At 39.0% G+C, this 14,056-nt stretch overlaps 2 protein-coding genes and 1 long non-coding RNA gene across 3 annotated transcripts; all 3 read left to right on the top strand.

The window, feature by feature from the left end:
• The first annotated feature begins 570 nt into the window (after nt 1–570).
• On the top strand, nt 571–3,486 carry LOC121299603. The gene is made up of 3 exons (XR_005947436.1): nt 571–804; nt 3,043–3,184; nt 3,399–3,486. It is a non-coding gene; the product is annotated as an uncharacterized LOC121299603 (long non-coding RNA).
• A 25-nt stretch (nt 3,487–3,511) lies between these two features.
• Nucleotides 3,512–4,881, top strand: LOC121300191 (alpha-1,3-mannosyl-glycoprotein 4-beta-N-acetylglucosaminyltransferase C-like; the record flags this gene model as incomplete). The annotated part of the gene is made up of 1 exon (XM_041228687.1): nt 3,512–4,881. A coding segment is annotated over one exon (1,146 nt), but the record flags the coding sequence as incomplete, so codon positions are not given.
• Nucleotides 4,882–8,172: 3,291 nt separating this feature from the next.
• On the top strand, nt 8,173–12,830 carry LOC121299530 (synaptonemal complex protein 1-like). Its single transcript, XM_041227310.1, has 16 exons — nt 8,173–8,348; nt 8,517–8,604; nt 8,737–9,237; nt 9,388–9,455; nt 9,602–9,675; nt 9,895–9,953; nt 10,053–10,122; nt 10,350–10,423; nt 10,810–10,918; nt 11,060–11,154; nt 11,259–11,443; nt 11,726–11,793; nt 11,884–11,945; nt 12,153–12,269; nt 12,468–12,572; nt 12,692–12,830. Exons 3-16 carry the CDS (start codon nt 9,148–9,150, stop codon nt 12,797–12,799), a joined length of 1,284 nt encoding a protein of 427 aa, XP_041083244.1. The 5' UTR covers nt 8,173–8,348; nt 8,517–8,604; nt 8,737–9,147; the 3' UTR covers nt 12,800–12,830.
• The last annotated feature ends 1,226 nt before the right edge of the window (nt 12,831–14,056 follow it).

The raw sequence follows: 14,056 nt of genomic DNA, 5'->3' as shown, positions 1-14,056 counted from the left end.
CACCCCCTCTTCATACAGACACCCACAGATCCAGCCCATTCAAGAGAAGTTCTGTAAAATGGACCTGTCTGTCTCTGTGTGCCTCTTTGTGTCTATGTCTGTATCTCTGTGTGTCTGTCGCTCTGTGTGTCTGCCTGTATGTGTGCATGCTGTATCCTGTATGCATATCTAAATATGATGTGCATTTGAAAGCCCTTCATTATTGCCTGATCAGTGAAAGCCAGCCTCTTCATTTGGCGCCGTGTCTCTTTAAAAAGCAATACAGCGGCTGTATTCCGGCAATGCGCGGAACTGACAGCAACTTCTCATGAGTGCAATGAAACCAACCACCAACCTGCGAGCATAACCAACGGGAAATACACCCCCAATACAGCTGCTTAAACCAGCGGGATCTGAAATCAATACAGCTGCTTTAAAGCGGGATCTGATACCCATTGGAAATACACCCCAATACAGCTGCTTTAACCAGCGGGATCTGATCAAAACCCATTGGAAATACACCCCAATACAGCTGCTTTAACCAGCGGGATCTGATCAAAACCCATTGGAAATACACCCCAATACCAGCTGCTTAAACCAGCGGGATCTGATCAAAACCCATTGGAAATACACCCCAATACAGCTGCTTAAACCAGCGGGATCTGATCAAAACCCATTGGAAATACACCCCAATACAGCTGCTTAAACCAGCGGGATCTGATCAAAACCCATTGGAAATACACCCCAATACAGCTGCTTTAACCAGACGCCGTTCAATACGAACGAGGAACCAGAAATGACCGACCACGCACTCTGAATCTGCAGGTACGGGGTTTTAGTTTTTGGTTTTTAAAAATGTTTTCTACTGGGAGATACTTTTTCAACTTGCCCGAGGTCTGTGTAGTTAGTCACTTATAGTACTGTCTTACTATTTGAAATGAATGTGACCATATTGAATGGAGTGTGCGGTGTACGGGCGCAGCCTATCTGGGTTTATAATAATAATAATAATAATAATAATAATAATAATAATAATAATAATAATAATAATAATGTAACTCTCAGGAGCGAACTCGCGTTGTTCGGTTGATAGCATGGCGCGTATTAGTTTGGTCACTTAGTTGATTCCTCGTATTTCCATTGGTAATGGATGGCATTGCTCAGGCAGTAAATCGCATGCGCAGTCAATTTCAGTTACATTATTATAATTCACAAACTGACGACTGCCTACCCAAAGTAGATTCATGTTACAATATATATCATCAGATATCAAACTGTTTTCCATGGAAACATTCATTAAAATAGACGATGGTAAATATATAATGTGTGTTTTTACTTTTCGATGGTAATTGTTCTCGGAGGCGTTGATGAACACATTGTATCTGTGCTGCTGCACTCTCTTCCTGTCCCTCGGCTATCATATTAACGCTGATAATAGTGTTTTTGGCAGCTCATTAAAAGGTAAGGCGCCGCAGGCAGCATAGCAAGCCTTGTTGCACCTGTCCTCATGATCGCTGTTTACGAGTCTGCGCTCTGGAGCTGCAGGCAATCCAGCCAGTACAGGTGAACTAACGACTTCTTTCTGAAAGCAGCGGCACTGCCGCCATGTTAGCAGACTGCAAAGAGCGCACCTGAACATTCAAGGGTTAATGACCTGGATCAGGGTTCAGCTATTCAGAGAGGCCGACTGACGACTCCGGCTTTGGTGGGGTTTTAGAGAGAAGAGAACAATGGTCTATCAGAGCAATGTAATTAAAAAAAATGTGCATTCTTAAACTACAAAAGAAAGCCGCAGTGAGTTTACACCCCCCTCCCCCTGTCCCGTTGCCACAGTGTTTTTTTATTACATTGGACACGCGGGGTTTGCATCCACAGCAACATCTCATCTGCACCACACCTCGTTACAAAGCAAACTAGAAGTTACTGAAAACAAGGAAACGCGTGTGATTCACAGACTGGAGGAAACCGTTGCAAAAGGTCCCTAAAGACCCTCCCCGGATTTGTTTTTGAGTTGTCTCTGAAGAGTTTTGTTGCAGTAAATTTTATTTTCTATATAGCTATATATTTTCTATATAATATTTACTGTGTATAATCTGTGTGTGTGTTTGAAGTGTTTAATAAGTTTCATTTTCTGTGTAATATTTACAGTGTGCAACGTGCATGCATGTGTTTGAAAACACATTGTTACAATTGTTAATCTATAAAATCTCTGCTTTGCATAACCAGTCATGCGGGTGTGCTGAGAACGTGTTTACATTTGAGAGACCTTGTAAATATTACATTGCAAGGTGTATGTTTATAACATTATTGTGTTTTTGTAATTAGTACTGTAATAGGGGCAGGAGTGATCTGCAGGCAGATAGGAGAGAGACTGGAGACTGTGGTCAACACGCCACTTCCAAGCACAGATTTTATTTACATATATATTTACAATAATGCAAAAAAACAAACAAAACAAAACAAGGTTCATCAGTGAAAGAGTGGGTCTGTGTTCATGTTCTGGGAGTTCCCTCACGCTCCGCAGTACTGATGGCTTGCTTGGAGGGTGTTCTCTCTCTCTGGGTGTTTGGTGTTGTTGATTGATGGAACTCCCCAGTTGGGATGGAACCAATTCCAGTGCCTCAGTTTATCAGGTATCATGCACCACCGTCAGTCTCCTGTCATTAAAATGCAATGACGCTGATGAAGCGCTGAGCGCAATAGTAAGAGCGCATGTTTCAAATGATTTTCAAGACATGCTTCGTTTAAATGAATGGACTGTCTCGCAGTGCCAGTGAAAATGTTAGGAGTTTCGTATTTTCATGTCGTGAAGGTCGCCAATTTTCTTTTTGTTTTGAATATTATTTTTTAAGTTGATAAGCATCTGCTTATTTGAGGGCTTTGATAAATGTCAATTTGAACCCCCCCCCCCCGGCTGGTTTCACAGACTCCGATTAGCACTAATCCTGGGCTACCTTACCAAAGGTAACACCAGGAAACGGGTCTGTGAAACCTGCCCTCTGCATGATAACTGGCGTTGAATATTGTCCTGAGGGTTGGATTGGCTGTGTGGTTTCGTTTCAGACGGGTTAAACTGTGTTCCTGAGGCGTCGCTGCAATGAGATGCTATTGGAAGAGATTTCTGATGACTTTGGGCTCCCTGTCTCTCTTCCTCCTCCTCCTCCTCCTTGTCAGTCTGAGGACTGAGGAAGACAGCTTTGCCGCTGTGAGTAATGAAGCTAAATTATTATCCATAACCAGCGATGGTCTTGCCAACAGCCATCCAGAAAGCGATGCTGGGAATCAGGTGCTGTGTAATTAAACTGGGCGTTGGAGAAGCACTTTTCTTGTATTGCACATAGGATGAACCCCCGGGGTGGGGGCGCTCCTCTGCCCTGCTCGACAGGGCTCTCATCCTCTGCTGAAATGTTTCATTACAGGAGGAGAGCAGGAGATGGGCCAGAGAGGTGGCCATGCAACAGATTTACTCCGAGAGGAACAGGAAGTCCATTTTTCAGCAGTCGTCCAACGAAGATTCTTCTGGTTCTTCTTTTCAGAATACCTGGCGGTAGGGCTGTCTTCGATCAAGAGGAAGCGAGGGAATTACCTCCTGGAGACGCTCAAGTCCATTTTTCAGCAGCTAAAGGAGATGGTGGTGGTCGTTCATCTGGCCGACTTCGACCAAGCCTGGAACAGCAAGGTGGTGAAGGACATCTCCAGGAATTTCTCCCACCATGTGCTGTTGGGACACCTCATAGTCATCCACGCACCCCAGGAGCACTACCCCCCCCTGCAGGGGCTCAAGCAGAACTTCAATGACGCTCCGAACCGCGTGCAGTTCCGCTCCAAACAAAACGTTGACTACGCCTTCCTGCTCAACTTCTGTGCCAACCTGTCACATTACTATCTGATGCTGGAGGATGACATCCACTGCTCCAAATCCTTTTTCACCGCCATTAAGAAAGTCCTGACCTCCAGGGAGGGATCCTACTGGGTGACCCTGGAGTTTTCCAAGCTGGGGTACATCGGAAAGCTTTATCAGTCCAGCGATCTTCCCAGACTGGCCCAGTTCCTGTTGATGTTTTACCAGGAGATGCCTTGCGACTGGCTCCTGGTTCATTTCCGGGTCTTGCTCGCCCAGAAGGACGTCATTCGTTTCAAACCGTCTTTGTTTCAGCACAATGGGTTTTACTCCTCTTTCCTGGGCACGGCCAACAAGCTTAAAGACGACGACTTTGAAGAGGTTTCCCTTGATCTCCCAGACAACCCTCCGGCTACTATCTACACCAACATCAGCACGTTTGAGAACTACAATCCCAACAAAGCCTACAGCAACGTGGATGAATATTTCTGGGGCAAGTCTCCATCGGTGGGGGATTACTTCACCATCGTGTTTGCCAAACCCGTGGAGTTGACGAGACTCCGAATTCGAAGCAGCACAGAGGAGAGGCAGTCGGATGTGCTTCATGCTGGAGAGGTCGAACTGGGAGAAGACCCAGCACAGATTAAAGAGAAGGTGGAATGTTCCAGCTACGTAAAACTGGGGCGATTTGAGAACGGACAATTTGAGAGCAAGGATATTGACACAAAGATTCATTCTGCAGTGTCTTGCATAAAAATAGTTGTAACGGAGAGCCAGAAAGAATGGCTTATCATTCGAAACACAAGCATTTGGACCAAACGAGTAAAGCATAGCTGAAAATATCTTCCATGTAGCTATTTTTGGTTACACCCTTTTTCCCACATGATGCAATTAATCTGTCAAGGTAGCTACGTCTTTTTGTAACCTGCATACTGTGCATTTTCACATAGTGATCAGTTTATTTGTATAAGGACATCTGGAAGGTGTAATTCTGTACAAAGTACAGAGATTGCTCATTAGAAAACCACTTGCTTCACATCTTTAGTTGTGTGAGTCACCAGACTTCTTCTTCTTCTTCTTCTTCTTCAGTCACTTAGCAGACACTTTTATCCAAAGTGACTTACAGAGACTTGGGGGTGAACTGTGCATCACAAGTGAAGCTGCTGCAGAGTCACTTCCAGTAGGACCTCGTTTTTCTGAAGGACGGGTGTCACCAAAGCTTGCCAGAAGAAGGAGAAAGCAGGTGTTTACTCTCTTTCGCACAGAGAGCATGTACAGGGCTGTACTGTGAAATGCATTCCCCCTGGAAGGAAGCCCTGCTCACTCACCAGTCACAATCACATCTATACGAATGCCAAACATCGCAAACATCCCAATGCCTTGTGCCTTCATGTTTTTTATATACAGATTGTCCTCCACTGTCTGTAGGTGCAACCCCAGAAAACGATTTCTGAATTTTAAAAACTAAAATCAGGTGTTTTGTCCTATTACATTACACAGCCGCTGAAGGAGGGCATTATGAAGGAAAAGGAACCGAGTCCACCCATACCTAAGTGTGAATTTGGACACAGTTGCATCTGTATTAGAAACAGGTTCTGCTACTGTGTTTTCTATTAGTAAAGGGTCTGAATGTATGGATTATATTATACTGTGCTTCTCGTGAGCACAAATTCTCATTCCATTCTACAAAAACACATTCAATGCCGACTGTTCTTTTGCTAATTCCAGAACTCAGGAATCCTTCTAATAAATCATTGGAATTGTGGAGAGCTGTTGGTGTTCTTTGTGTCCTCGTTCAGTTGATTAGCTCCAGCTGCTCTTGAGAGGGTTTCTAATTGCAATGTAATGTTTACTGTGCAACACAATAGGCATGTGTTGTCTTAAATCCACGCTGTCTGATTTTGGGTGTTGGGCAGCTACTGTGCGCGAACGAGAAAGCTGCAGTGACTCAGGGTTAAAGGAGAACAATAGTTCCTCTAGATAGTGAAGAAACCGGAAGGCGTGTTGCTCAGGAAATATGAAGTGGTTAAGCACGCCGCTGGGGAGGATCCAGCACAGTATTTCCAGCTGGCAGGGTTTAAATTGTCTCTCCCTCAGTGGCTCACTTTGTCAGGCTCTGCAATTTATACGCGTTATCAGAGCACTTCACTGAAAGTGGGGCTTCTCTCTACAGCCAAGCTTGCAGTGGGATGAGTTTCAAAAGTTCCCTGTGGGGTACCCTGGTAAAAGCACAGCAAGGTGATCAAACAGCAAAGGTCCATGCAGGTAAACCCTCTTAATAAAACTCCAGGGTGCAATCTCTTAGTGTGGAAAGTCAAACCCAGTCGTTATTCAGCTGGTATCACTTTGGCAAACAAAACAGGCAAAGATTAGAAGGTTTCTGTGCAGTGTTGCAATGGCGCATGTTAAGCAATGCAATGCTTACCACCTCGCCTTGCTTTGAACGCACAGTGCCGTGGTAGACTGTACTGACTGGATGCAATTGCAGAGCCCTTAGTTAACCCTGGGAACTACGGGAAACACACAGGAAACTGAACAATGACCATACAAATACATCCCATAGTACACGAGGAGCAAAACAATACAACTAAATACATAATGTAAAGCTTTTCTGACTGTGAGAACTTTGGATGTGAAACCGATCTCTCTGTAAAACCTGTATTGTATGTTTGCTTGTATGTGTTTTTGAACCTGGTTCAATTTCCTTTGAAGGAATACTCAGCCTTATAATTGACAACATTGCTATAACAAATGTTCAGGATGTTATTAAAGGCCAAACCAAAATGAGCACACATTTTCCATATTAATTTGGACAATAGGGCCATTGTAGCTTTTAGTGTGTGTGTGTGTGTGGTTAAAATTAGAACACACATGCAAAATAACTCTGTTAAAAAGAAAACAGTCTGGAAAAATCGTAGAAAAAAGTTTTTTTTTTTTTTTTTTTTTTTTTTTTTTTTTTATGGGTGTACATTTACATCAAATATTAAACTGGCAAAGCTACAGCTGAAGTTCTGCACTTATAGGATGTTTTATTATTTAAAGTATATACGTTTGTGAAAAGAATTGGCCACCCCAACTGCAAAACAAACAGAACGTCATCATTCTTCAGATTAAAAAAAAAAAAATCATTTATTTACGAATTACAAGCGAATTCCAACATTTACTATCCTGTCACCTTCCACCCAGCCCGCCTCCTGTGTTCAGCCGATAAAAACAATGCTGCAGTGACACCTAGTGGTTCTTTTGCATAGCTACACCTGCTGGAAAGTTTGTAACTAACAGTAACAGTCCGCTAACAGTGCCCTTTGTCATCGTGCAAAGTTGTACCCGTAATATAATGTGAAAGCCTGCGGTGCAATCAGAACTTTACACAGAACTGTATCAGGCGTATACCTATTATTTCCATATATATATATATATATATATATATATATATATATATATATATATATATATATATATATATATATATATATATATATATATATATGGAATATTAAATCATGTAATCAACAAACACGATAAAAAATACTAAATATACAGTACTTAGTACCCAATATTGGGCTTAATACAGAGGTACTGGGTGCTGGTTACAGAGCTGTTAAACTGGTCCAGGAACACACATGCTCGTTATAAACCTCTTCACTGTGCTGTTCTAACGCTGTTACCCTGTTATGCGTTTGTCTACACTCGTGCAAGCCTCAGTCGTCTTGCGGGGTTTTCATACAGCTTACCCACAGGTTTCCCGGTGAGACGCAGTTCTCAGCGGGGTGTATATTCTGCATGAAGCTCCTATGGGAAATGCAAAGGCGTGTTGCGTGAAAAAAAACCTGCAAAGGTGCAGCCTGCTGGCACGCGACCCTGCAGCTCACCTGGAGCGCGCACGGGGCTGAATTCAAACGCGAACGTTCTCTGTGTGGACTGTTGAGCTTCAAGGTTATCAGACCGTGATACTAATACTAATAATAATAATAATAATAATAATAATAATAATAATAACAATAACAACAGCGTGATTCAGGGACACCCTTTGTCTCTTTAATTTACCTTAAATACAACGAGGCTTTTAAAGCACTCTGCAGTACAGAGGTCATTAAATATAGTGAAATAAATCGAGAGATTTATTTAATATTGTATTGTAACGTTTTAAATGTAAGGGAAGCGCTTTGTTATTTTTATTTGCTCATGAAATAATAATAATAATAATAATAATAATAATAATAATAATAATAATAATAATAATAATAATAAATAAGCATGCATGTTGACTTGTTTATTCTTATACATTGATAATCTCCTCCATGTTCTGGAGTTTAATGTCATTTAAATCACAGGAATTTGTGTTCATGGTTTCCACATTGTTTAACATTGTGTTTTTCTAGCAGTGCATTATTTCCAGGCTCAGTACACAAGCTGCACGATGGAGAAGGAGAGACCATTTAAATTGTTTTTACCTCCACGGATCAGTCTTGGCCCGGTGTTTGCTGTAAAACCTCAAGAAATGACGGAGACTGGAGGATTAACCCAGGTACTCAGAGGGGTGGCCCTGTGTAATTTCATTCACTTTATCTAAGAGCAGTCTGTGTCCCAGTAATGTCAGTGTGAATGGAAACCAGTGGTCACGTGCAGTAATTATTGTTCTTATTATTGCTGGCTTAAAGTATTTGTGTTTTTATTTGTATGTTTTTTTGTGCAGGCTTTTGGGAAGCACTTTGATAGTAATGACTCAAACCTGCCATTAACAAAGACAAACGCCTCCAAGTATTCAAAACCAGCCAGTCCAGGTAAATATACACGAGAATGAAGCACGTTGCACAAGCTAGGTGACCCCCACGCACAGCTTACCTTTAAAAAACCTTCTTCAGAAACCTGCCCATAATGTGCCTATATATAACTAGTGTTATTTTTCTCCCCAGACCCTGTTTTAAAGAAGATACCAACAATGCCAGAAGAAGTGGTAATTTGGAAATGCAGATTTGTATTTTATACATATCTTGCAATGAAGATATTCAGTATTTAAGTATTTGTGTTCACCCCATATCACAGACCACTACTTATGCTGTCCTCTTTAGCGTTAAATTTAGCTAGAACAATACTTTTCTTAAAAAATGCAGATAATTGTACACATGAATAAAATATTCTGGAATATATTGTTATAGCATTCATCCTTTATTTTTGAACTAATAAGAAAATCAACACCTCTTCTGAAGGTGGTGGGCAGAATTGTGTTCTGTTGATTTATTTGTTCACAGTGCACTGAAAAAGCCAGTCAGATTTATTCCAAGCTTTATGAAGAAGCTGAGAATATAAAGAGATGGAAAGTGGCCATGGATGCTGAAGTTATACAGAAGGATAAGAAATTACAGGAAAATAAAAGAACTATTGAAAACCAGCGCAAAGCCATTCAGGAGTTACAGGTCAATCACATTTTATTTTTTATTTTTTGTTTTCCAGAAAAATCCCTAAAATGACAGTTTAGAGTTTTATTCACCAGCGAATTATATATTTATATATTTGTCAAAGTATTGCTATTTAAGAAAACATGCTTTTATCTTTTCCTTTTTTAGTTTGGAAACGAGAGTCTGAGCATGAAATTGGAAGAAGAGATGAATGAAAATAAAAATATGAACAACAAGTATGTGATTTCTTAGGTTGTAATGTATTAATATTAACAGCAGATGCCATGTAATGCTGTGGCAGAAAAGATTGAATCTGCAAATGTTTGCAAATACTGTATATTGTAAATCTAATGCTGAATGGTGTTATCCCTGTTCTTTACAGAAATTTGGCCACCAGACATTTATGTAATCTGCTAAAGGAAACTTTTGAAAGATCAGGAGAGAAAATTAATTTATGTAAGTAAATATAAAATCTAATTTGGGAAAATCCTTTAAAACCGTACAGTACTACTTTAACATACTCTTGGAGTGCTCATTAAAGTAATAACTGCACTGTTTTTATGAAATTGTTAGACCAGTAATAATATGCATATATTCAATTAAGAACTAAACCAATGATCAGTATTTCAATCTATACCTTTATACTTTTAAATAACATTGTTGTTTGAATTTTAGATGAATCAGAGAGAGAAGAAACACATGACCTGCTTATTCAGAATAACAAGGACATCCAGGTAAAAAAAAACCCTCTTCCTGAGAATAAAACAACTCATAATAACAGTTTAATTGTACTGTGTTTGTAAATGATATATCTTTGATTTTTTTTTTCCCAGAGGATGGTACTGGCATTTGATGGCCTTCAAATCCAAGCTGAAAATGAAAGAAAGGAGATGAAGATTAAATGTGAGTTTTAAACTGATTAGATCATTATTACTGTGTGTGGAAAATGTAACAAACTTATAACGGATAAACAACCACTGTTTTTCAGTTCTTAATGATCACTTTAATTAGTTAAACAGTTTTTCTATATATAGTACTGGAGCATCCTGGGAGGATATGTGTGGAGAGGAATAGATTTCATTGAAACAATATGACTCCTTCATTTTTAATTTTAATTTTTAATTTTTAAGTAAAAGAGAGTAAACAGCAGAGTGAGGAACTCATAAGGGAATGTCACGCAGAACTGAGGAAGAAACAAGAACAGGTTTGTCCCTAAAATGGCTTTATGACCCTTTTCCATAACCCCTAGAAATCTCCACAAATGTGGTTCTTTTCTAAACGGGTTTGCTTGCATGATTGGCAACTGGTGTACAGCATTGTGCAAATAAGCAAACCTATATTAAAGGCTGACATTGTATGTGCTGTAAAGATCTGTGAAAGCCCTCAATATGCATTTATTAAGGTACAGTAGATATTTCCATGTATTACTTCACTGAAAACCCTGAAGAAAAAATAAATAGCAGGGACATACATGTTTATAGCCACAGTCATAATCCACAACCCTGAATAAACATGAGCATGCAGAATACTGCCACTTTAAAACGCATAACGCTTGTTTCAGATATTTAAAATAATGTCATTTGTTTACAGGTGTCGCAGCTTAAGCAGAAGTATGATGAAAAAGATAATGAACTTCAGCAAATATGGCTTCATTTTCAAGAAACAAAGCAGAAATATGAGCAGCTAGAAGAAGCAGCAAGTAATTATTCAGTTGGATTGTTTTAATATTAAGTTAGGCATGTTTAACTTGTCAATATGTGTTTTTATGGTAGAAAGGTTGTCCATAAGGTCTGAGAATCGGAATTCCAGAACAATAATTAAACTTATTTTTCATTGTCAGGAAAACAATATAAGGATCTACAAGAGTCACATAGAAAACAAGAGGTGCTTTTAGATAACCTGGAAAAAGCAGAAAGCTCCCTTAAAAAAACCCAGGTAGAGTCAACATGTGAGGGTTCAGTGGATGTTGTCTGTTGTTTGTTGGACACAAGATCATATACAGAGTTTGCTGGTAATGCTGAATTCTTACCTCTATTTAGAAACGTCAGCAAGTTCTCGAGACAATGTTAGAAACTAAAGAACAGGCACTTGGGCAAGTAATTGTGGAGAAAGACGCAGCCACGGAAGAGCTTAATAAAACGAAAGAATGTCAGGCAGCAGCGATTAAGAAGCTGCAGGATACAGTTCAGAGTTTAGAGACATCTCTTACAATGAAGAAACTGAGGTAAAAATGGCACACTTGGAAATGAAGATTTTGTCGCAAACATTTTTTGTCAGTAGGCTTGTTTTTCAGAATGAATGCTTCTCGCGTGTTTATGAGTTCTATACAATACAGTTTTGTTTTCAACCTTCCAAGTCCTGGCGTATGACAGCGATTTATTAGATCCCTGGATATCCTTCATATTGATGGACAGGATGTTACATACCATGTTTTTATTCATTATGCTTTAAATTAAACAAAACATGCTCTGTTTTCCTATTATTTTCAATAGTATTGTTTGTACAGGTCAGAAGAACTCGAAGAGAATTTTAACAACATTTTAGTGGAAGCAAATAAAAAAACTTGTGAATTAGGTAATCAGAAACATTTATTTTCTGAAGTTTCTACATTTATCTGCGCAATGGCTATACTTCTGTTGCCTTATGTTTATTTGTGTGTTTTAGGAGCGATAGAAGAACACAAAAAAGAGAAAGAAAAGGAAATCAAACAGCTTACAGACAAATTGGTAATGCTCCATATATTTATTCTGTTATAAACTGTGATTTTTTGTCAGAGAATTTCCTTGGATTTCAATTATTTATGTAATGATTCCATTTTAAGTTAATCAAGCTGTGATATATGTTTATTTTTTTCAAGTGGAGTATATGTTGATTGTTATAGCATGAGAGAATGTTCTAAGATACATATTTGTATATTGTGTGTCCCTTCATAGGGAATGGCTAGACAGTCCATAACTGCTTTAGAGGAAAAGTTTAAAAATGAAGAGAAAAAGGCTGGGAACCTGATAACTGAACTGGAGATCAAAAACACAGCCCTGTGTGAACTAAAGGTCTGGACACCTATCTGTTTTTAAAACGTGTTTTACAATATACTGCAACTGTGCTGCACAGACATTTCATAACACTTTAGTCATGATTCATTGGCATGTGCAAAAAGCAGTATAGCTCTATATTCTTTAACCACTAATAACAAACCATCCCTTATCTACAGTACAGTCGGTTTCACTGTGTCCTTCTTTTTACTTCAGGAAGCAGCTGAGCTTCTTTCAGAGGTAAATGGCAACCTTGAGAAGAATATAGAACAGCTGCAGAAAGATCAGGAAGGGTTAAAGCATGTTGTTCAAAATAAAGAGGTTTGTTTCCATACTTGCATCAAGTAAACTTCAGTTGTCTTAATAATTATTATCATTGTACATTTTAAATTTGATCACTTTTTTGTTTCAATGCTTAACAAAGTGATTTTCTTCTTTAGTCTGAAATATGTGAGATTCAAGAACAGTTATCTGCTGCTCTTGGAAAGGAGGGAGTCTCTTTGGAAGAAGTAGATAATTTAAAGATGATCCTCGCACAAAAAGAGTAAGTTATCTTGATTAACTTTGATTATTAGAAAAAATAGGTGCTAAACAGTTTAATTGTAATATTTCCTTTCATAAACCTTACTTGGGTCTCCACAATAAGCGCATGAATGCTTAAATATCTGGCTACATGGCCAATCCTTTCTTTCACAACAGGAAAAGCTATGAAGAGTTAGCTTCAAGTTTTAGCAAGCTTCTACTTGATCAAGAACAACTTTCACTGGAGAAAAAGAATATAGTTGTTGAGGTCAAAAACCTTGAAAAACAGCTAAAGGTATGCAAATTTAACTCAGGCTGTGCTAAATTGAAAGTCATTTCAAAAGTTTATGGTCATTGGAGTATGTTGCAGAAAACGTGTATGTAATTCCTTTGCTAAACATTGAGCCCCATATATTTATCATAAAACAAGTCTAGCAGCTGTAACCAATATATTACCACTTGACACCACACGATGGAAACAGCTCAGCTTGGCAGACAGGTTACACATTTTGCCAAGTTCTCCCTGATTAGTATACTTATTTCAATTAACCATACATTAAAAGTACCTTTGAATTTATTCTGAAATTCAGGCCAGTAAGCAAAATGAAGAAAAGGCTAGGAAGGAAATTGAGAAGCTAGAAGAAGAAAACAACAAACTCAGGCAAGTTTTTGTTTGACTTCTAGCTACAGTACTGTATTATGCATAGTACTGTCAGTTTAGAATAGGGGATGCTCAGTGATGAAATAAATCTATTGTTTTGCTTATTGTCAGAGAGGAAATTGAATCGTTAAAGGAAAACATTGAACAGAATGGTGTGGACACAGAAAACAAACTAGAAGAGCATGAAGAAAATGTAAGACTAGATGAGTATTAGACAACAATACCTGAGATTGCATTCTTCCACTGGGAGAAAGAAGTTCTCCTTGTGGTGCTTTAGGGACAGTACAATCCTACATAACCAAGCTCTGAGGTCTCTGGAAGGTACTTTAATGCCACATTGGAAATGTAAGATGTAGGGTCACATTTTAACAATCTCGATTTTTTTCTTTTTAGTAATAGCCTGGAAGCAAAGAGGAGCATGGATAGCTCAGTAATGAAATATAATAAAATACTATTCTGCTTGATTTATTAATGTCACATTCAGTGCTGCTTAATGGGAAATGACTTCAGTGACAGAGACCTTATCATGTGTATTCCTAGAGTCAGTCTTTATTTTATTTGTGTATTATTATCACAGAATAAAAGTTTGCACAACGAACTTTCTAAAAAGGACAGGCAGCTG

Source organism: Polyodon spathula, chromosome 25, assembly GCF_017654505.1.
Source record: "Polyodon spathula isolate WHYD16114869_AA chromosome 25, ASM1765450v1, whole genome shotgun sequence".
Lineage (NCBI taxonomy): Eukaryota > Metazoa > Chordata > Actinopteri > Acipenseriformes > Polyodontidae > Polyodon > Polyodon spathula.
The sequence above is the reverse complement of the archived record's forward strand: the minus strand, read 5'-3'. Positions and strand labels throughout refer to the sequence as shown.

Excerpts from the sequence above, each read along its gene's own strand:
- LOC121299530 (XM_041227310.1), top strand. The coding sequence starts at position 9,148 with ATGGATGCTGAAGTTATACAGAAGGATAAGAAATTACAGGAAAATAAA. Across the intron at positions 9,676-9,894 it reads AGGAGAGAAAATTAATTTAT|ATGAATCAGAGAGAGAAGAA; the intron begins GTAAGTAAATAT and ends TTTGAATTTTAG. Across the intron at positions 11,794-11,883 it reads TAAAAAAACTTGTGAATTAG|GAGCGATAGAAGAACACAAA; the intron begins GTAATCAGAAAC and ends TGTGTGTTTTAG.